At 44.1% G+C, this 22,167-nt stretch overlaps 1 protein-coding gene across 4 annotated transcripts in view; it reads left to right on the top strand.

Annotated features, from left to right (window-relative positions):
- Wdr27 (WD repeat domain 27) overlaps positions 1-22,167 on the top strand; it is a 138,794-nt gene that overhangs the window by 3,672 nt on the left and 112,955 nt on the right. For 3 of the 4 annotated variants that reach the window (XR_015045930.1, XM_085833058.1, XM_021186481.3), the window contains 9 exons: positions 6,281-6,473; positions 8,399-8,540; positions 12,899-13,023; positions 15,005-15,118; positions 16,394-16,445; positions 17,942-18,012; positions 18,724-18,844; positions 20,262-20,379; positions 21,773-21,876. Coding sequence is in view for 3 of the 4 variants with exons in the window: in XM_085833058.1 (XP_085689184.1) it covers positions 6,281-6,473; positions 8,399-8,540; positions 12,899-13,023; positions 15,005-15,118; positions 16,394-16,445; positions 17,942-18,012; positions 18,724-18,844; positions 20,262-20,379; positions 21,773-21,876 (1,040 nt within the window). In the remaining variant the exon portion in view is untranslated. The remainder of the gene's footprint in view (positions 1-6,280; positions 6,474-8,398; positions 8,541-12,898; positions 13,024-15,004; positions 15,119-16,393; positions 16,446-17,941; positions 18,013-18,723; positions 18,845-20,261; positions 20,380-21,772; positions 21,877-22,167) is intronic. The other variant, XM_085833059.1, reaches the window with a different exon arrangement.

Here is a 22,167-nt window from a genome sequence, read left to right on the forward strand (position 1 = left end):
GCACATTTTACACTTCTGTTCGCTCTCACGTGGCTTCACTAAAGTTACCTGTGCGCTACTACCCCTGTGGTCAGCTGAGGGCCCTGTGCTCAGTCCATGTGTGGTCAGGCTTCCAGGCTATTATTAGAAAGTCTTGGCATGTGTTTTGTTAGTATGACATGATTTTTTGCCCTTTCTGGGTCCTGAGGGTCGTTCTTTGCCACCCCCATCCCCAGTCATTGAGCAGTGTTCCACCATGTTACTGAATTGCCTTTCAAGGTACCTGGTTATGTGTTAGTATGGAAAGCTGTGTAAAGGAATCTCAGATCATCAGTAGCTTAACACAGCAAAGTCTCTGCACACAGCAGACACATCACGTTGTCCTTCTGATGAGGACAGGTGCCCTGCTCTGGGTCTTCAGCCTTTTTCATCCATTAGGGAGAAAATAGAGCACCATCATAGACCATGCCTGTGCACCAGCGGGATAGCTGTTGTGAGCTGTGCTTGCTAGAGCCTTGTAGCACAGCCTTCCCCTGACTTTTAGAGAGCTGGGAAACGTAAGTTTTGCTCCATTCCCCTGGTTCTAGGGAGAAAGCTGAAAATATTGGATGAAAACTACTAGGTGACTGCCTGGCTATTGATTAGGAAAACAAATGTCTTCAAGACAGAAATAACTTTGTGATGACCATCAGTTTTAGGAGGCTATCTGACCTTTGATCAAAGGAAGGAGAGGCTGTTAGCTAGCAAGTCCCAGGCTCTGGAACTGCCAGTGTGTATGTGTCTGATTCTTCCTGTGGAATGACCTACTTTTCTAGATACCCCACATCTCTGACTGTTGCACATTGCTGCCTGCAGGAGTGGCAGGTGCTACAGCTGAGAATGCGAAGCATCAGCAGCAAGGGGAGGCTGCAGCAGCAATGTGGGTTGTACAGCTTGGCCACAGAGCTTTGAACCTCGTGCTCAGTGCTGCTCCTGAAGATGGACAATCAGCCTTTCCTTCCCTCGATGTTCAGGACAGTCTGCGGTAACTGATTAACACCAGAGAGCCACTGTAAATGCATTCCTTTATCTCTTGTAAACATGTTAGCCTGCCACGGCATGCTCACACTCACTCTTGTTTGAAAACAGTTTCAGTTATGTCAAATGCTGAGTCCTGAGCGCTGTTTGTTTGCTTTCTGCTTTTACTTTTAAATTTTTTGTCAGTATAAGACTTCTACATGATCAAGCCTGTCAGAAGTCCAGCATGAGACTTCACCCCTACCTGAAGAACTATGGGCAACTGATAGCTTCTAGGGGAGAAAGAGTAGAAAGTATCTTTCTTTGGGGGTGTGGCCACTGGTAGGTTGTTCATGCCCCACTGAATAGCCCTGATCCATGCATATACTGCTTGTACTAATTGGACACCTTGGGTTATTTAAAAAAACAAAAACAAAAACAAAAAACAGGACAGGAAGATAGGAGGAGATTTGTTTGTGGCAGAGTCCAGAAGGAGTTGGAGGAGAGGGAGAAAGGATCAAAATACATTGTTTAAGTATATGGAATTCTCAAGGAATAAATTTAAAGTACTATGTTAAAAGAAGACATTGCACTGTGTCTGTGACATTTATTCTTTGTTGCTAACTGACCACATCTGGACTGTACTAAAACCCAAGTGGCTGGATACACTTGTGGGGAATTTTCTTTAATCATCAGAAGTGGGAAGACCCACATGTAAACCGTGCCACACCTTTATGCAGTCTGCATAAAGGACATGGAAGAAGGAAGTTCTTCACTCTTCTCCTGCTTGCCCTCCCTCTGGCTGGTGACTTGAATCCTTAATGGACACAAGTGCCTACTTCTTCAGGATTTCAGCTTATACTGAAGACATCTGAGACACCCAGCCTCACTGACTGAACACTACTGGATTTGTGTACTTTCTATTTTTGGCAGCCATTGTTGGTTAGCTAGACTACAGGCTGTAAGCCACTTTAATAAATCCCTTTTTTTATGTGGATTTGTTCTCAGTTCAGTTGCTCTAGAGAACCCTGACTAGTACAGTGTCCTTGAGTTGTCATCATATTTCTTCTTCATGGCCTGATTTGCATCAAATTATATGTGTATGGGTGTGTGCGTAAGCATGGTTGAATATGAGCATATGTGAAGGTGTGTGTGTGTGTGTGTGTGTCTTCCTGTAGAATTGTCCACACTCACCGTTTTCCTCAGAGGCTTGCCTGTGCTGTTTTACCTGAGATGTGGTATCCTGGTGAGTGTCACTGCCATGCCTTCTTTCTTTCTTCTGTGTATTTAGACTAATTCATTCTGTTAGCTCTTGGATGATAAGAGCAACATGAAGTGCTCCAATTGCTACCCTCCAAATTTACAATGTGGGGTAGGAAAGTGGGTTCTTTTTCTTCCCATGTAACTGCAAGAAAGTTGAATTCCGAGCCTAGAGAATGCCACAGTGGAAGGTTTGCAACTGATGATCACATTTACAAGTTAATTTATGATACCCCATACTGTTCTGTCTCAGAAATAGTAACTCTAGTTGCTCAGGCCAACAACCTAGGAAGCATGTTTGACTCTTCCAGCCCCTGCCATCCACTGGAGAGCATGGCTCACCAGTGTTGCAGGGCTGCATTGTCATCTCACCTGCTAGGGTCCTGAACTTGGGCATGCCAGGAGCTTCCCCTACCAGAGCTACAGCCAGATCCATACTGTTACTGAGATAAAACCCCAGGAGTCTGTTTGATGTTAGAAACTATAGTTTAGGATCTGTGGGACCATCTTTCAATGTCTTAGAGCAAAGTATCTGTTTGTATAGCCAGCAAGGCCTTGCAGATTTCTGCCTCATTGTACTGATCTACTCCTCTAGTCAGACAAGAGTTGTCCTGTTGAAGCAAGCATTTGCCCATGGAAGGCACCAGCACCAGACCAACAAACAAAAGCACCAGCTAGGTAGAAACTTCCAAGCCACAGTGGCTGGAGTGCAGGGAGAATGGAGGATTTATATTCTAATTTAGATCACACTGTTCATTCACAGAGCAACAGAAAGACTCTTCCAGTGTTTGAGCTGGAGGAAAGAGGCAGGTGTCCTGAAGAAGAGAGAAATTTCAGGGTTCCTAGTGCATGGTGGCCATGCAGGTTCCTCACAGCTATGCACAAAGTGCCTGCCATGTGTCAAGTCTGTCCTGTGTTCATTCATCTTGGGTTTTCATAGTTGCCTGCTGTGTGGCAGGTCTGGCCTGTGCTCATCTTGTGTTAGAGTTTGATAGGCATTTTTTCTTCAGCTGACCAGTGGTAGTCCGAGCTATGAAACGGAGGCCTTTGAAACTCTGCAATTACTAGTACAGCATAAGCTTCACACTGGGCCTAAGAAAGACTTTCTGAATAATTGTGACAGTGCAGTCAGCGAAAATCATTGCTCGCTATTTGTTTGAGAGGATTGTCGCTTGGAATATACAAAGGCTCCCCCCCAAAAAAATTAAACAAGAAAACAAATTATCCAACTGAAAATGGGCTCTGGAGGTGAGCATAGTTCACAAAAGAACTTAACTGTTTATACATGTCTAATAAACACTAAAAAATACAAACAAAACAAAACAAAAGCCCAAAGTGTTAACATACTTAGCTATTTGAGAAATGCAGATTAAAACTACTTTGAGATTCCACTTCTCTGCCGTCCTAGTGGCCTTCATCAAGAATACAAATGGCAGCAATGCTAGTGTGGATGTGGAAATTGGGAGTGCTTAATCACTGTTGGTGGAGTGCAAATTTGTGCAGCTGCTATGGAAATCAGTCTGGCAGTTTCTCAAAAAATTAAAACAAGACTACACATGACCCAACTATACTGCTTCTAGTATATATCTATCCATATCACATCATATCAATCTATCATGCATGCATGTATGTATCTATCATCTATATCATCTCTCTTCATTTATCTATCTTCTGTTATGTATGTATGTACATATGTATGTATGTATGTATGTATCTACCTATCTACTTATCTATCACTCTATATTCTACTGCAGAGATATTGGACCATCTATGTTCATTGCTGTTCTATTCACAATAGCTAGTAAATGGACTCAGCCTAGATGTCCCTTAAGCAAAGAATGACTAATTAAAACAGTGTGTGTACAATAGAATTTTATTCAACTGTAAAGAAAAATGAAATCGTGAATTTTGCTAAGTAATGAATGGAACTGGGAAATATGTAATGGTAACCCAGGCCCAGAATGTCAAACACTGCATGCCCTCTGAAATTATTATAGCGTTGATTTCTTTCTTTGTTGAACTTGGGATGTCTGTAGAGACGTGAGAACTCGTAATGGACCATGGGGATGGGAGAAGAGGCATTGAGGGAGATGGGGATGCTGGGGATGGCAGCAATGTGAGGTGGCTGGTCACATTGCACCGTAGTCAGGAAGCTGACACATTACATATGCCCAGCTCTCATCAACCTTGAAAATGTTTCTATTTGTGTGTATTAATTAGACATAGTGATGATTTTATTATGACATTTCCGCACATGTATATTATATTTTGATCATATTTTCCTCTCTGACCTTGACTAATTCCATTCCTCTTCCCAATTAGTTCTCCTATTTTTATATCATTTGTTTCTGTTTCTCTCTCCCTTCCTTCCTTTCCTTTCCTTCCTTCCTTCCTTCCTTCCTTCCTTCCTTCCTTCCTTCCTTCCTTCCCCCTCTCTCTTTCTTTCTCTCTTTGTGTCTCTCTCTTTCTCCCTTTCTTTCCTTTCTTCCTCTCTTTCCTTTCCTTTCCTTTCCTTTCCTTTCCTTTCCTTTCCTTTCCTTTCCTTTCCTTTCCTTTCCTTTCCTTTCCTTCCTCTCTCTCTCTCTCTCTCTCTCTCTTTCTTTCTGTGACCCAGTGAGTATTTACAGGAACCTGGGTAAAGGGCTATTGATAGGAACGTGGGCACCTTACCAGTGATGTAACCAGTGAAGTAACCAGTGAAGAAAATGTCTCCCCCCCTCCCACCTTGCTAGCAACAATTAACTACCTATAAATCCTGAGGGAGCTGTGGGGACTCATGACCCTCTGTGCTCCCTCCCCCATGCCAGAATATTGACAGGGTCACTTTAATGTAGGCAATCACAGGTACTGTGGATTCAAGAGGGGATTGGCCATGCCCTTCCCAGGAGACTGTGTGCTACAGCTTTCCGCCCCTTTCTCTGCCTCTGCCCATCTTCCTCTCCTTCAGTAATGTTCTCTGAGCTTTGAGGAGGTAATAGAGATGTCCCATTAATGGATGGTCATTCAGCACTCATTTATTTTTAGTTACTGCTGCATACTGCAGAAGGAAGGTCCTCTGACCAAAGCTGAGAGCAGCACTAATCCCTGAGCATAAATACTTAGGAGGCAGTTTGACCCCATTACTCATCCATAAAGCAAAGCAGCAGCATCAGATTCTATGGCCTTGGCTGCAGTATGTTACACTTTAGAGTAAGTGTGAGCATAAATTAGAATTGTGATAGGTGCTTCAGGAGCAGGAACATGTGTTTTCACCAAGCAAGGCCACGCGACGGAGCATCTAGGGTCCAGTTTTAAACAGTTCGATTACTCTGTTTTTCTTTAAATCTCATGGTTCTTGGTTTTCTGTAAGAAGGTCTGTGTTTTTCCTTTTGATGATAACATTTAAAGGATGGACTGGGGCATGATCAGCCATTTGTAGAGAGGTATAGACATCGTGATCACCAGACACCTCATGACTGAAGATTGGTTGGCTGTGCCTTCAAGTACATCTGTGCCCACAGTGGGGTGGGATGAGTGGAGCCATCCCTCTGGCTTACTGCCATGTGGGTCTAAGTTGGCCATGCTCAGGGAACTATTTAATAAAGTAGACAAACTATCAAAAACATGTTTGTATTTTATGCTTGTTGAGACTTGGGAATGCATCACTGATGTAACCCACAGTAACCTAACTTCCACCGCAGAGTACTGAGATATTTGAATGCATTCAGTTCCATTGAGATACCCGAACACTTCCCCCGAGGTTCCCCACATCTATTGCAGTCTCTCACCAACTCCACATATGCAGGGGTCTTCCTTCGGGCGGGTCACTGGGAGGGGGCTGGTCACCTTCACAGTCCTGAAAGAGATGTAGAAGGTGGAGGGAGGCCTGGGAAGTGTGGGTCGTTGGGGAGCAGAAGAGTTCATTCTGCGCTCACTGCTACCTTTACCTTTGGGGAGTTGGGGTGAATGGTATGTATACTCATGCTCATGGTGATGAGTCAACTGGACTTTCACGGACTACATGAGACCGTGTAGTCCTCATCTTACTGAGGCTTTGTTTTTTCAGGCTGATAATGGAAACGCCTCCAGAGATGCCCTCCACTGATGGCCACACGCGAGATATAGTTACAGAAAGATATGTGGTTGAGTCTAAGAAGTCTGCAGCTCATGCTCCACTTGCTTGTAGCACACAACACTGTGCTTTTCCTCTAGATGGGAGCCATCTCTGTGTGTGGAGCTCCAAGGACCCTTCTCACCAGGCAGGTTATAAACCAAGGGTGTTTTTGCTAGGTCCAGGCTTGCAGAGACCTAGCCCTGCCTATTTGTTTCTCCCATATTCTAGAAACATTCCCTCTCATGGAGTCAACTGTGAGCTGTGGCAGGACCATGTTGATAAACAGCAACATGTTATGTTCTTCTTTTTAAAATACAAATGGTCTGGAATTGACTTTCTTTAAAAAGTCTTTGCAAGAATATGAACAAGAAAAGACCCATCGTAACTTAATGAAGCCTCCTTTCACATGCCAGCTTGAGCTTTCTTGCTTCGTAATGAAGAATAAAGTGTTTGGGAGAAAAGTGTTCCATGTGGGTGTGCACACCTGGGAAGCCATGGCTAGGTCAGGACGTCTCTCTTGCTAAGTGCAATGCCATTTTAACCTCTGCACCAGAGACACATTTCCTTCAAGTTTAAACTTAATAAGAATAGAATTTCACACTTCTGTAGCAGTTTCTTTTCTTCACATGCATTTAGAAGAGCTTTGTTGTTCTTCCTTTTGATAGCTCCACAGTATGCTGAACAGACTGTTTTATCTATTGTATTGTTGGTGGAAATTGGCTTTCCTTATTTCTTTTCTTTTCCTTCCTTCTCTTTTCTTTTCTTTCTTTCTTTCTCTCTTTATTTCTTTTTTTTTTAAAGATTTATTTATTTATTATATGTAAGTACACTGTAGCTGTCTTCAGACACTCCAGAAGAGGGCGCCAGATCTCGTTACGGATGGTCGTTAGCCACCATGTGGTTGCTGGGATTTGAACTCTGGACCTTTGGAAGAGCAGTCGGGTGCTCTTACCCACTGAGCCATCTCACCAGCCCCCTCTCTTTATTTCTTTGCTGTTTTCTGATACACCTACATAGAAATGGCTGAGTTACAGGCCATGTAGATACTTGGAAGATAATATCCAGGAGGATCTTAAGTGGCTGTGCCAAGCTGTGCCTTTGCTGATGGCAGAGCTATGGTTGATCACACCTTGTCTGTACTTATCCTTCCAGGTTAGCCCTGGTGGATATAGCAGTCATCCATTACACTGTTCTTCCATGCTTTGTGATGACCAGGGCTCGGAGTCTTGCTGCATGAGGACTGGCAGGTGTGCATGTGCAGGGGCCGCCCCTTTGTTTGCAGTGCTGGGATCTCTTTTGATTCAGGATGAGCTCTCTTCTTTAAGCTAGGATTTATGTTTGCTTAGAACCAAAGGACCCCTGAGCACTGGGCCTCTTACACTCTCTTCCCCTGCATGTTTCCCTTCTTCCTGTGACCATGGGGATTTTGTCCATCTCCTCTCTCCATCCGCATCAGGATTACTACTTCTCTAGCCTACAAGTTCTCATTTCCAGTCTCTCCTCCACATGCATACACAATGCATCCTAGGATCGTCCTGCTTGGACTTAACTACTGGTTTCCAGTTTCTTGGTATGTTTGTTCGCTGGTCTCCTTAATACTGTGAGCCACAGCTTCAGGTCACACACCCCTAGAACTTTGCTTACTTCTTGTTAGAGCCAGCAGAGCTTCCATATCCTCTGCTGTGTAATGGCCCAAGTGTGTTCATCCTCTTCCAGCTCCTCCCTTAGCTGTCAGTATAACCAGCACATCTGCATCCATGGAGTACTCAGTACACATCTGTTTAGTAAATAGTAAGAAAGAAAAGAGTGGGTATCCCACCTCATTGTATCAGTGTGCTTCATTGTCACAATGTGCCTGGTTGTGACAATGTGCCTCATTGTTTCAATGTATGAACAACCCGTAGTAGTGATGTGGTCACTTGAGAGAATAATCAGCCGTGTCTTCAGGGATTATAATGAACTAATTAAATATCAACACATCTAATAAATACATTTGAATGCCTTAGGTTTGAAATTATATTGTTCTATATTTTTGATGTTATAAATAACCTATTTGGTTTTTTTTTTAAGCTTCTCACCCTACAAGGACACCATAAATTGATTACTGCTGTGGTTTTTGGAAATCAGATAGATCCACTTCTCCTCTGCTCTGCATCAGAGGATTATATTATAATGTGGAACGTGGCTGAATGCAGAGAGAAGACACTTAAAGGTAACCAGATATAGAGCACAGTTTAGCAATGTTCAAATGGAGAAATGCTGAGGACATACCTGTTGTAGGTATAGTGGCAGGGACAGTGCTTGCCTGCCATCTTAGTTAATTTTCAGCTTTACAGAGGCTAGGGTCATCTGAGAAAAGGGAACCTTAATTGAGAAAGAGCCTCCATAAGATTGTCCTATAGGCAAATGTTTTCTTGATGGATGATTAATCTAAAAGGGCCCAGACCTGGTGGGTGGTTCTTTCCTGGCCAGCTGGTCCTGGGGTCTATAAGCAAGCAAACTGAGCAAGCCATGAAGAACAAGTCAGTAAGACTTCATATAGTCTGCAGTACTGAGTTCAGGCCTGACTTCCTGGATGGTGACCAAAAGCTGTAAGATGAAATAAACATTTCCTTTCCAAGTTGCTTTTGGCCATCAAATTTGATCATGGTAGTAGAAACCCTAATTAAGATACCTACTATGGAGAAGACTGGGTTTAGTCCTAGCTCCACCAAGGAAGTGACTCATGTATAAAAACACTGTGGCAGTTAGGAAGTGGGACTTGTCCCTTCAGTGTTGCAGGTCTAGTGGACCTTGTCATTAGCCCACTGCTGATGCAGACTTGTGTTGGCTTTATTCTTCTATATTTTCCTATTTTAAATATCAATATTGTAGACTCCTGAGGATCTGTGGACAGTTTGAAGTATCTTAGCTCATGTGGAGGTATCCTCGGGGTTTGTGTTTCATGTTGCAAACTGTGAGGAAGGAGCTGAGCTTGTGATCTGCAGGGAAGTTTCCCACTCACACTGAATAGATCACACAGGTGAGTAGTAAGATCTGGGAGTGTAGAGAAGGGAAAAGCTTGTTCTCTTCTGCAGAAATGTAACTGGAGCTGAAGACAAGAGGCTCAGCTGGGGCCTGGGATATAGGTGAAAGGATATGTCTGCAGAGAGAGAGAGAGGCTGGGTGTGAAGGGTCTGCCTGGTGGAAACTGAGCAAGTACGTGTTCTGAGAGCTTTCCTAGTTGCAGCTGATGGTGCAGGTGTGGCCACATCTCAGATGTACATTTATAGGGTTATGCTGAATGATGCCACGTGACCACAGCATTCTAACAGTTCGTGCCTCACTGCTGTGAGTGAATGGCGTATGCCAGAAACATAGTCAGACAGATTTGTGTCTTTTTACAATTTAACAATGTTTTTGAATATAATTCTCAAGGTGTGGCAGTTTCAGTCACAGCAACTTCACTGACAATTTATTCTACCATGTAATATGACTGAGGTGAATACAGTTTTTTTTATTTCAATCTTACTACTAATATTAACTTTCATAGTACATAGCACACAGTAAGTCAATCTATCCATCCATCCATCCATCCTTCCGTCCATCCATCTGAGTTACAGAATGAACACAAGTTCAAGAGGCTGTTGGGAGTTGAAGAGGTTTTAGAAATGGGCCAATAGAAATGTAAGCAGAGCATGGATTGAGAAGATAAGGAACCCGAGCTAGCTGCATGGAGAAGCTATTGCTGAGGCCTCTGGAGAGTTAGGGGTAGTGGGGATGATATAGAGTTGAGCTTAGCCGCAAGGTGAAAAGGCAGAACTGGGTTAGAACATTAACAGCAGGAGCAAACGGGTGAGGAAGTGGACAGGCAGATGGTGGTTAAGCTGTGTCAGCATCAGGGAACCACACAGATCTGAAGCTGAGGAACAGCTAGAAACTCTATATTTGCTTTGACAGGTACACCAGCTATAAAAAGACAGGCCACTGCCATTGTATACATTAAAAAGAGCGGCATCTCTGAGGCTGTGGATAGACAGCCCTCTGTTACAAGGGGCCGTGCCCCTAGAGTGTAGGTGGACACTTCTGAGTTAGAAGGACCTATACTATGGTGGTTTAGAATAAGAAGGGACCCTACCGGCTCATATGTCTGAGTACCTAGTTGTATGTGGCGTGCTGTCCGGGAAGGATTGGGAGATGTGGCCTTACTAAGGGAGGTGTCTTACTAGAGGTGGGGTTGAGGTTTTAAAAGAACCGTTTGAATTACTCTGTCTGCTTCCTGTTTGTGGATTGCAACATGAGCTCTCAGTTGCTTCCAGCGTTTCTCCTGCTTGACTGCTGGTATGTTCTCTACCACAATGGTGCTGGGCTCCCTTTGGAACCGTAAGCCCTAAATAAACTCTTCTTTAAATTGCCTTGATCATGATGTTTTATCAAAGAAATAGAGAAGTAACTAATACATACACACCTGAAGTTATAGGTAGTGACCCTCACTATTAGAAGGAGTTAGACTCCCAAGGCTGAATATAGACAGGCCGGTGTTAGAAAGGGCTGCACTCCTGAAGCTGTAGGGAGATGGTTCTCTGTGTTGTAAAGTGGAAACTTAAGGGTTCTTTGGAGAGTCAGTGTGTTGGATGGTGTTTTGCTGTGGCAAACAGGTGAAGGAGTGTTTGCCTGAAGTGGACACAGGTGAAAGGCTAAGGCTGACTCATGAAGGAATATTTGACTGAACCAGACACAGGTGAAAGGATGTTCTGTTAAAACAAGCATGTGAGCTGGGCGTGGTGGCGCACGCCTTTAGTCCCAGCACTCGGGAGGCAGAGGCAGGTGGATTTCTGAGTTCGAGGCCAGCCTGGTCTACAGAGTGAGTGCCAGGACAGCCAGGGCTCCAGGGCTACACAGAGAAACCCTGTCTCGAAAAACCAAAAAAAAAAAAAAAAAAAAAAAGAAAAGAAAAGAAAAAAAAAAAAACCAAAAAAACCCCCAAGCATGTGAAAGGACACGTGATGAAGGATTCTTCCATAGTGATTTGTGTGTTGGTCCGCCTTATGTTCATAGTCGAGCTGCATTTATTGGGACTCCATAGAGAGAAATGCACCAAAACTCTTCTTTCTGGTGGTGTAGTGCAGTTTCTTGCTGCTTCTGTGGACTCAGGCTGATTGGCAGAGTGATGTCCACCTAGACAGACTCATGTGCTGAGGCAAGACCCATGGAGGACACATGATGTTAGGAGGGCGTATAAAAAGGATTCCATGGACAGTGATGGAGGCTAAGCTAGACCTGCTTATAGAGTTGGAGCCTAATTGTATTTGGTTTCTGAGCATGTTGTGGGCAGCTCTGTTCACAGAACTTCTGGGTTTGCTTGTTTGGGTCATGATTTTACGCAACCATCCGTGTGCTTAGCCCTTTTTTTCTGTCGGACCTTCTTCTAATTTAGCCTCCAGACACTTGCTGCTGGAAATGTCTTGTCGTGTCTAAGAGCATTGTAGATGGCAGGTCTGGCCCACAGATCCCCATCTTACTGTCTTTCTGTCTGGCCTCTCCAGAGCTCAGTCCTTCAGTTGCTCAGGCTATGACCTCAGCTCACTCACTCCATGTCCAGTCCATCAGTGAGTTCCATGTGTTTTAAATTTATTTATTTATTTATTTATTTTGTTTTTTGAGACAGGGTTTCTCTGTATAGCCCTGGCTGTCCTGGAACTCACTCTGTAGACCAGGCTGGCCTCAGACTCAGAAATCCACCTGCCTCTGCCTCCCAAGTGCTGGGATTAAAGGCGTGCACCACCACTGCCCGGCTTCTGTTTTAACTTTAAACCCTGACTCACATTTGGGCATCTCTCACACATCTGGAAGGGCTAAAGGCACAAGCTAGAAATCCTTCCTCTGGATTCTCACATTAAGGTCTTACCATCTGTCTTTGCCCTGATCTTTTTGCGCCTGCATTTAATTCTCAACCCAGTAGCCTGAGGGTACTCTCAAAGTTAGTCATCTCTGTCTATTGTTTGCTCAAAGACCAGCTACTTACTTATGTAGAGAAAGAGTCTTACGTGCAGACTCCGCCCTCAGTCTGGAGGAGCAGGGACATCTTTGCTAATTAGCCGTGGCTTCTGAAGCTTTGGGAAAATGGCAGGCCCCATGTTCTCTCATCTTACAATTTTGGCTTGCTGGTATGACTACATGTGAATCTTCTAGGCACATTTTGCATTGTTGCTTAGCTGCTCAGAAGTGATGTCATGGTACTAAGAGCCTTAGAGGCCAGCGTTCTCATAGCACACTGTCTCCTGTTTGCCCTCCTTGGTCATCGTGTGTCACTGCCAGTGCCTGGATGACAGTGGACACAGAGAGAAGGACTGGGTGAAGAGCTCTGTCTGTGCAGCTTTCTGGGAGCCCATGGCCCTTCAGAGACCAGTTTCCATATGACATTGATCCTGTACTGAAAAACCTCAGGAAAAAGACTGTTCCATCATCACACAGGAGATCAGTGCTCCTCTGCCTGTGGCGCTGTAGCAGAGAACTTCACAGGACTCTGCACACAGGACCCATTCTTCTGACATCTAATGAACTGACACTAATGTCTGGAATTTGCTCTAGGGCTGACTCCTCGAGGGACTATCCTGGGCTCCCTTTTACAAACAGTGTTGTGTTTGCGATTTAGTCTGGATGATCGTGCTGTTGCAGTGTGTGCTGGAAACAAAATATCTGTGATGGATGTGGAGGTAAGACTGCCCCCCCCCCGGGGGGGGGGGGAACTGAGCATACATTCCTGTGTGGTGGATATTTTCAGGCTGGGTTCCTGTTGGTGAGTATTTCATTCCTGCTTCCCTCTTTAAAATGGCAGTTTGGGTCAATGTATTTTGTAAAGATGTTGGGGAGAAACCAAGAAAAACATTTTGGTCTTGTAATTGATAAGCCACCAGAATTGGTGTTTACACAAATTTGTGTTAGGGATACCTTCCAGCAGACACATTTGGGAAAATAGTTCTTTTTGAGCAGTCTCCTGAGGCAGGAGTTTCCTGTGAATCTGCATAACACAGGGCTTCAACTGCCTATTTGTTCAAAAGTCTTCTCCACTGTGGCTCAGAATTCTCACTTGCTGCTAAATTGACAGTTTATGTAAATGTCTCCAAGGTTGGGCTTTCTAACCCAGAGTTAGCTGAGCACCTGTGCTTGAGCCACGGTAGTTAGTGCCTGTGCTACACAATCTCCCTGGGGAGAGGGGAGGGGTTTTGCTTCCTCAGTTCTATCATAAGAGAGTCCAATGCGTAAAATAGCTGTCTTATGCCGCTTTTTCAGGTTAATACAGCTAACGAACCGTTCTGCCTTCTATGGCTTACCTTGCTATCTACTTTAAAACCTTTAGGTGAGGAAAGATGTTAGCTAAGTATCATCTGGTGGTTATCCTACGCCCTAGGATATAGGGATACAACATATCTTAGCCACTGTTCTATTGCTATAAAGAGATACATACTGTGACCAAGGCAACACTTAGAAGGCATTTGATTGGGAACTTGCTCTTAAAGTTTCAGAAGCTTGGTCCATATTATCATGGCAGGGAACATGGCAGCACGTGGTGCTGGAGCAGGAGCTGGGAGCTACATCCTGGTCCTCAGGTGGGGAAAGACTCTTAGTGTTGCATGGGCTTTTGAAATCTCAAAGCCCATTCCCAGTGACTTTTTTCCTATGGCAAGGCCACACCCTCTAATCCTTTCAAATAGTGCCACTCCCTCGTGACCCAGAATTTAAATGTATGAACCTGTGGGGGGCCATTCTTATTCAAACTACCACAGGAAGGGAACACATTTTTATGTTTAGACAAGTTTTGGGCTTATTGTGGGTGTATTTGAGGATCACAGGAGGGAAATTCCATCTTCTCTCATGTTAGTCTATCTTAGAGCCTGGGGCTACAGACGCTGGGTTGTGGTTGCAGGACTGAGTAGTTGTAGGTCAGAGGTGTATGGGAGCCTTCTGGATAAAGTGATGAAATTCAGTTCTTAGCACCAATAGTGTTGCTAACATCGCTAACTTCATTAGTCAAAGGTTCATACTAGGCCACTTTACTACATAACAACACTGACCACCAAAACTGACCACCAAAAGAAAGAACTAACATTAGTTAGGATGACGGAGACCGGATGAATTAGGAAGATAGTTAAGATTGTGTGCAAATGCTCAGAAAGCAAAAGTCATTGACGGTGTTATGTGTCAAAATTAAGGCGACAGAGATGTGCCCAGGCACAGGTGCCTGTGTGAGCAGCAGGAATGTTTCTTATCTTTTACCTACTGATGATGCACCTCCCTCCCGCAGAGATTCAGCATCACATGTCTAAGTGGATATAGGTAGGGCAGCTCGAAATCTGGAAGGGGTAATGTGAAAAAAGAATTTATTCTTTAAATCTCTCTCTCTCTCTGTGAGTGTTATGCATGTTTGTGTGCATATACACATGAGCACACATGGCACAGTACATGTGTGAAGGTCAGAGGACAACAGTGGAGTTGGTTCTCTCTTTCCACCATGTGAGTTCCAGTGTCTGAACTTAAGTTTTCAGGCTTGGGGTCAAGTGCCTTATCTCCTAAGCCCTTCATCTTGCCGTGTAGAATTTATTTAACAAGCTCTCTTTTATGTGGTGGGACTATAATTTCAAGATGTCAATCATTCTAGAAAATTCCATGAGTAACCTCTTGTACAAATCCTCGTAGAAGCAGTCTGTGCTGGTAGAGTTGAAGGGCCATCAAGGCTCAGTGACAGCAGTGGAGTTCTGTCCCTGGCAAGCACACACCCTCATCTCTGTGTCTGAAGACAGAAGCTTTAAGGTGGGCATCAATGTCTTGGGACGTTGGGGTGTTGTGGACATATCAGCTGCTGCTGCTGCTGCTTCTACTGTGTATTATTTTTCTTGTGATATAAACAGGGCAGATCTGGAGAGAAGATGGCCCAGTGGTTAAGAGCACTGGTGTTTCTGTGGAGGACCAGGATTCTGTTCCCAGTGTCCCTACATTGGCTCATTACTGTCTAGAATTCTAGTTCCAGGGAACCCAGTGCCCTATTCTGGCCACCACGAGCACTGTACATATGTGGTGTACATACATGCATGTAAGCAAAGCACTCATACACATAAAATAAAAATGAATGCAATTTAAAGCATGCACCCGAGGAGGCTATTTTCTCACCACAAGGAAGTGAAGGTTTGATCTTCAAGTGGGACTGGGTTACTCTGTGTCGCACGTCTTGATTCTCCGGCATCTGGACATTGAACAATTGTGAGGACTTTTCTTGAATATAAATCTAGAGGGAGCAGTGTATATCTGAAAAGCTTTCCAGTGACCAACAGATGAGTGGATTCCATTAGCACTACACCAAGCTTCCGAAAAAGTAAAGCAAAAATGCAGATTCGCTTTTTAACAGTCCCAAGTTAGCTAGTCTTAGTATAATTTTATTAATAAAGGATGAACATTTATCATTGACCTGAAAGAAAAACTTAAAGTCACATGTGTGTATTAAACCACAAGAGTTGTGAGGATACATTCTATGGTCATTTAAAAATACTTATTTGATGGGACTGGTGACTTCCACTGGGAGTTAGCAGCTGTTGAGGCAGAAATCCAAGTTGCCCTACTTGGATAAACTATTTTGCATTTCAGTATTCTTATATTTCAAATAGACACAGTGGGGCCTCTTATATTACTGGTGGTCATGAAAATGAAGAGAGTTGGTATTTTGGAATGTCCTTGGAGCTGTGACTACCATAGAAAGGGTGATGGGTACAGCAAACACACGTGGCTATCATGGTTGGAATGCAGTCCTGTGGGTGGTCACCCTCTACAATTGGGGCATAGCCGCAGGGACATACTGGCACTTCTTAACTGAGCTACTCATCTTTGGAGGAGCCCTCCCAAACCCATGGGTGGTCATCTTTGGGGAATCAGTGTTTTTACCATTGTTCCGAAATCTTGGATTTTAATAATTAGTGATTTAATATGTGAATTTTAATTCTCTAATTATTATTTATATGGTTCAATTTGTATTGTTCATGGTTAGCAATAATGGCAACATTTTTATGTCTTAAATGAGCTGTTTTTCGTTTGCAGGTCTGGGACTTTTGTGTGGGATCCTTGATATACAGTTCATCCATTTTAACAGGTAAATGGAAGACTGACTCTTTTACAGTCTAGCTGAGCAGGTGGAGTGAAGGAATGCTCCTGGTGTGGCTGTCACCCCAGAAACAGTGCAGCAGACAGAGGTCTGAATCACCCCAGAGACAGGTGGGCCAGTCACCGGCCACATCTTAAGTCGCCATTCAGAATTGTGTGTATTGTGTAGCCAGACAGAGGTAATTCCCCTCAGTCTACTGAGCAGGTGAACTTCAGTTACTGTCTCGGAGGATTTAACTTACACTTATACGTACATATATGCATTTGGCTTCTGAGCAGCTGTTTTAGGTAAGTATCTAGAGTAGATTGGCTCTCAGATTAAGTGCCTGAGACAGGGCCCTCTTCTGCCCTGTAGAGGGTCAGAGCTGGGAACATTTGGGACATCATCCTCCCTGATGAGTGGAGGATTGGACAGCTTGCAGTCCATGGATTAGGTGGTAAGCATTTGTCCGTCTTATACATTCTAGGATAATTGTTGCTTTCATCAAACTGTCTTTCTGTAGGAAATGGAACCATCACCTGATTATATAGATGTGTGACCAATTTCTATGGGCTGGCTCTCTCTCTTGGAGCCTGGGGACTGTTGTGTGTGACATCTGGGGCCCTGTATTTCCTCCCTGCATCTAACAAGGTTGCTTCTGGAGTCTCCCTACCCCCCTCTGCCCCCATGTTCCGCCATGTATGCACTAGTGTCCTGGGACAGCAGAAAGACCAATGCTAGGGGGCTTTCCTTTCCTTTGAGATGCCCCATAAAAACCCCACTTATGAGAAACACAGCTGCCTTGGTGACCTGCTAGAGTTACTGCTGTAATTTACCCAGGATTGAACCTTTGGGGCTGGCTACCCACATGCACAGTATTGTGTGCTGACAGCCTGCAGTTGTTCACCAAGCTTTGGCACGAAGCACAGTTTCTGGAAGTTTGTTGGGTTTTCTGAAGACCATCTTGTGGAACAATTTGAGGAACACAATTGTACATTGTTCTGTAAATTCACCTTGGATGCCATTTGCAGCTTAGTTAGGACATACAGTGTTTCTCAGCCTGTTTATGTAGTTCTTCCAAATTCTTGATAGTTTTAGACTATATTTGAAGTAAAATTAAATTTCATGGAGTTCTTTTTATTTAAAGCAAGATATCTATTTAACTGTTTTTATCGCTAGGTTCCCGATGTTATTGTTGTTAGTCTCCGGCACTGCTCTGCTGGTTTGGAGGGCTAGCCGAGCTGTACTTTCTTCCTCTAGGCTGTTGACAGTTGCTCTGGGCCTGCTTAGTGTGAGCAGATGAGCCAGGCTCACCAGCAGCCAGCTGTAATTCATATATACCATCTTATTTGGGACAGCATTCCTTTTTTTTTTCCCTTTGGCTCATGAATGTTTCCAAAGTTGTATTCATTTATAAGTTCACCTCCTGATATGAAGATTCAGAATAGTGCTAAGTTGAGTAGAAGAAGCACTGTCCACACTGAATGCCCTATGTTTTCATACAGCTTACCCTCTCCTGAATTTGCTTATCAATGAAGAAAACCAACAGCTGGTCACCGGCAGTGCTGATGGCCAGGTGAGAGCCCTGTGTGGGTACATCTGAGTTCTAAGCATACAGAACATTAACAAGTGCAGAGTCTCTGTTTCATGTGGTCACCAGCAATGTGCCAGGATTTGTCCCACTGTGCACGTCACTGGTAGGGTTTGGGGGACCTTTGGTCTGCAGAGGGGACCTTGATGTGCATGTTTTTAAAATGCTAGGTAGTATTTGAATGAGCAAAAGTTAGAACTGCTTGCACAGCTGTTAGCACCAGCGTTGTATGATTTTAAACCTGAAAACACATTTCAAATTTTAAAAACTGTCAACACCTTAGGCTTATTTTATATAGGTGCTGTTGATACAAATATGATGCAGATATACTTTGGGAAGCTATGATAGTTAATTTTCTTTTCCATCAATTCAACTGCCATTATCTTATGTGCTAGGACTCAGTAACATGGTAGAAATGTTCATGGCTCAAAGGCTGTAGCATGTGCTGTGTGACACTGAATCATAGCTGTGTCTGAACTAAGGTTCTGGACAAAATCCCCCCTGTAAGCACTTGCATGGGAGCTATGCAGCATTCAGGAAGGGACTAAAAGCAACACTGAGGGCAGTCCAAGTGTTTGAGAGAACCTAGGAACATATCTGAAGCTCTTATCTGTGCTCTACCCCACTTCCCTTTGGCTTTTGCAGTGAGTATCACTTCTTGAAAGAGATCTGTATCCACATTTTTTGATTTTGTAGCTGTGGATCTTTAGTTTGATGGAGGGACATCACTACCACTGTGTGGCACGTGTGGACGTAAGGAGGAAAAGGGAGACTTTCGTCACCCGAAGAATGATGGCTGAGCAGTGCAGCCTGCCAGGTGTGCTTCTTGTACCCTATAGGCCTCCTACATGGACACAGCACTCAAGGGAACACACAAGGGTTTCTGTGGGGCAGGCAGGATGGGAAGGGGTAGAAGGGAGGTTTCTGATGTGGGAAAGGCCAAGGGTCCTGACCTCTGACACCACTGAGCCCCATAGGTTTGTGCCCCAGGCTGGAGGCTGTCTCTCACACAGTGACTATGAGACTAGAACACAAACCCTAGAGTTGTCATGAAAGCAGGAGCTCAAGAGGGCAGGCCCTGCAGCTGTCAGGAATGGCTCACCTGAGTAATCTGGTGCCTTGTCTCCCAAGGGGTTGCGCTATCGTTACAGTTTCAGCGCAGACCTCATGTCCTTCAGGTCTCAGATCACAGATCCTGTGTCTGCATCCACACCTACTCCCCTAACCTCCCGACCAGCTCTACTGAGAAAATTACTTCCTCTTGTCCATGCCAGCCTCCTCCACAGCTCCACTCAGCCACCATAGGTCACTTGGGAAGTGAGCGAGGCTGAGACCTGTTGGGTGTGGACTGGTTTCCTTGTTGCTCTCCTGCCCCGTGCTTGTTCTTATGGATAGTTTTCTTTAGTTTATATTTTTGTGTGGTTTTAAATGATTTGTTTTTCAGTGAGGTCAGAAAGTCTTAACCTACCCTTATAGCTCCCTTTCCACAAATGTATTAAACCATGGTTTTTGTTATTTATTTATTTATTTATTTATTTATTTATTTTTAGAGCTGAGGAACCAAAAATCTCCAACCCCTTGTTATTTCTTTTATAGACAGTCACTCATTGTTTATTGCACCTTAGCTCCATCTTAATGGTGGCATTAATCTCTTTACATTGGCAGGCTCTTCCCCAGCCCCATTCCTTACAGGCTCAGGCTAGTCTGCACTTTGGTTTTTAACCTTATTTTTCTTGGTCTTCCAAGTCTGAATGTTCTTTTGAGGAGTTATGATTAATTCTATCAACATGTATTTCTGAAACATCCCTGCGTCTCTTCTTCTCTATTAGTGATTGCTAAGCAGTGTTGTGTCTTAGATAATTAATAACTGTTCTTTTTTTTTACATACACACAACACAATTTTATTCAGATCAAGTGAAAATGAAATTATGACTTTGAAGTAAAATGGATGGATCGTCAAAGTCTTGGTAACACAATCTGAGAAAGACAAGAAGCACATGTTCTCATTCATATGTGCATCCTACTCTGTAACGTAGACATGTGTTAATAGAAGAGGGTATGACTGTAGGCACAGCTTTTAGAAACATAGAAAATGGATGAAGAGAGGGTAAAAATATGAGCTGCAAAAGGAAGGAGGAGAAGGGGGCAGACACGGACACACAGGGTATGAGAACAGAAGGTCATTAAGGGTGAGGTTGCAGAAAGAGTCAGAGAAGAATAACTTTGTTCTTTAGGAGACCATCAGTGCCAGAACAGACATGAGGTGGATAAAAGGGGAGAGGCTGAAGCAACATTCCCTATCCTGGACCTGGCGCCCTGTGACCTCTGCCTGCCGGATTCCCAGTGTGGAGCGTACGTATGGTGAACAGGGCCATAGCCATAGGCAGAATGCCTTCTAACTTTTTTGTTTGTTTGTTTGGTTGGTTTTTGTTTTTTTGAGACAAGGTTTCTCTGTGTAGCCCTGGCTGTCCTGGAACTCACTTTGTAGACCAGGCTGGCCTCGAACTCAGAAATCCTCCTGCCTCTGCCTCCCGAGTGTTTGGATTAAAGGCATGTGTCACTACGCCCGGCTTTTGCCTTCTAACTTTCTTAAGTGAGCATTAAATTTGGTTTTATGAATGACTGAAGTAAATACCAAGTTTTTTTTGTGTGTGTCTCTTATTATTACTGACTGTAAATGTTCCTAAAATTGCATATTTTAAGCCTTAGATTTAGTAAATTTTTTTCAGTTTAATTCAAGCCTTGTTACCAAACCTAGGCAGATGGGAACCTGGGTAGTAGGACTGTCCCTTGGATTGTGGCAGTGCATACATAGCTCACTCTCTTCTCTTCCCTGTTAAAATTGATTCCAAGAGATCTTACTCATCTGTGAGCATGATAGAAATAGATGTGAACATAAGGAAGGGTTGTCTAAGAGCTGGTCGTTCTCCCTGATATGTGAACTCAGCTCTAGATAGAGGCAGGGTTGCTTGCAAATGAAGAGAACACATTTCAGTGCCTGGACCCTGGGAATAGCGCACTCCCTCCTAGTCCACGGCACAGGGCAATAGGGGCAGGGGTTCCTGCACTGCAGTCGTAGAGTATTGGGAGTTCTTGCAGGCAAAGCCGGGGCCACACTACTGACTCTTGTTCCTCATGACTTGTTAGGTGATGGGGGAGATGCTGGATTGTGTAGTGTGGGCCTGTGGAGGGACTGCTTGCTGACTGCTCTAGTGAGAAGGCTCGCAGCTGCTTTGGTGTTGTGGGATACAGCGAGCAGACAGACAGTTCACTTATTAATAAAAGCTTTCGGATGAGTGCTGCCACTGTGGACCACATAGCTCCTGGCTGAGCTTATCTTTATTTTCATAAATGTAACTGGCAGCACCTTCAGGTACATTGCCGACATTGATGTGAGCACATGCCTAGATGTGATCTGGTAAGCTCCTGAATGACTTAGGCATCAACTGCTTTTATAAACTCAGAAGAAAAGACAAATCACACAGATCAGAGTTGAGCAGTGGTCACTGGGGATACCTGCTTCCAATGGCAGAAGTAGCTGTCAGCCACTCAATCGGACGGAAACTCAGCTCCTAGTTCCAGAGTATAGCTATGGGAGAAGAAGTGATTAGCTGAGGTGTCAGTGGAGACAGCTTGTGGCTTATTCACACAGGGATGTGTCCATCCTCACAGGAACAGGAGTGCTGGGAGATGCTGGGGAGCTAGCCTGAAGGAAGACTGTTTGTTTCTTTTTTCCTAAGATTAGTTTTGCTTCTGAGTGCACCAAATGTCTATGGATTGGAAGCTCAACAGCTCTATTCATATTGAACCTGGCAAGCTTTGAATTGGAAGCCGCTTTACACTTCAAGGGTAAGAATTGAATTCAGTATGTTTTATGTCAGTCTCTTATAGCTTGGTAGTTTTCTTAAAAAGAGAGATGGGGAATAAAAGTTTGGGGTGGAAAGCCGACCACTTGCATTTGAGGATAAATTTATCAGTAACCAAACATGGCACACGCTCAGACTGCTGGGAACCCCTGTGCTGCGGAATCTGAAGGACGTAGCTTTACTTCTGCTCTTCCGGGTCATCCGGCACCTCCGTTTCTCAAATATGTCTCTCAGGCTCTGTGAGGCTCGCCCCTGTCCTTGTGGGTCAGGATTC

The sequence above is a fragment of the Mus caroli genome, unplaced genomic scaffold (genome assembly GCF_978045245.1).
Source record: "Mus caroli unplaced genomic scaffold, Mus_caroli_1 scaffold_18, whole genome shotgun sequence".
Taxonomy (NCBI): Eukaryota; Metazoa; Chordata; class Mammalia; order Rodentia; family Muridae; genus Mus; species Mus caroli.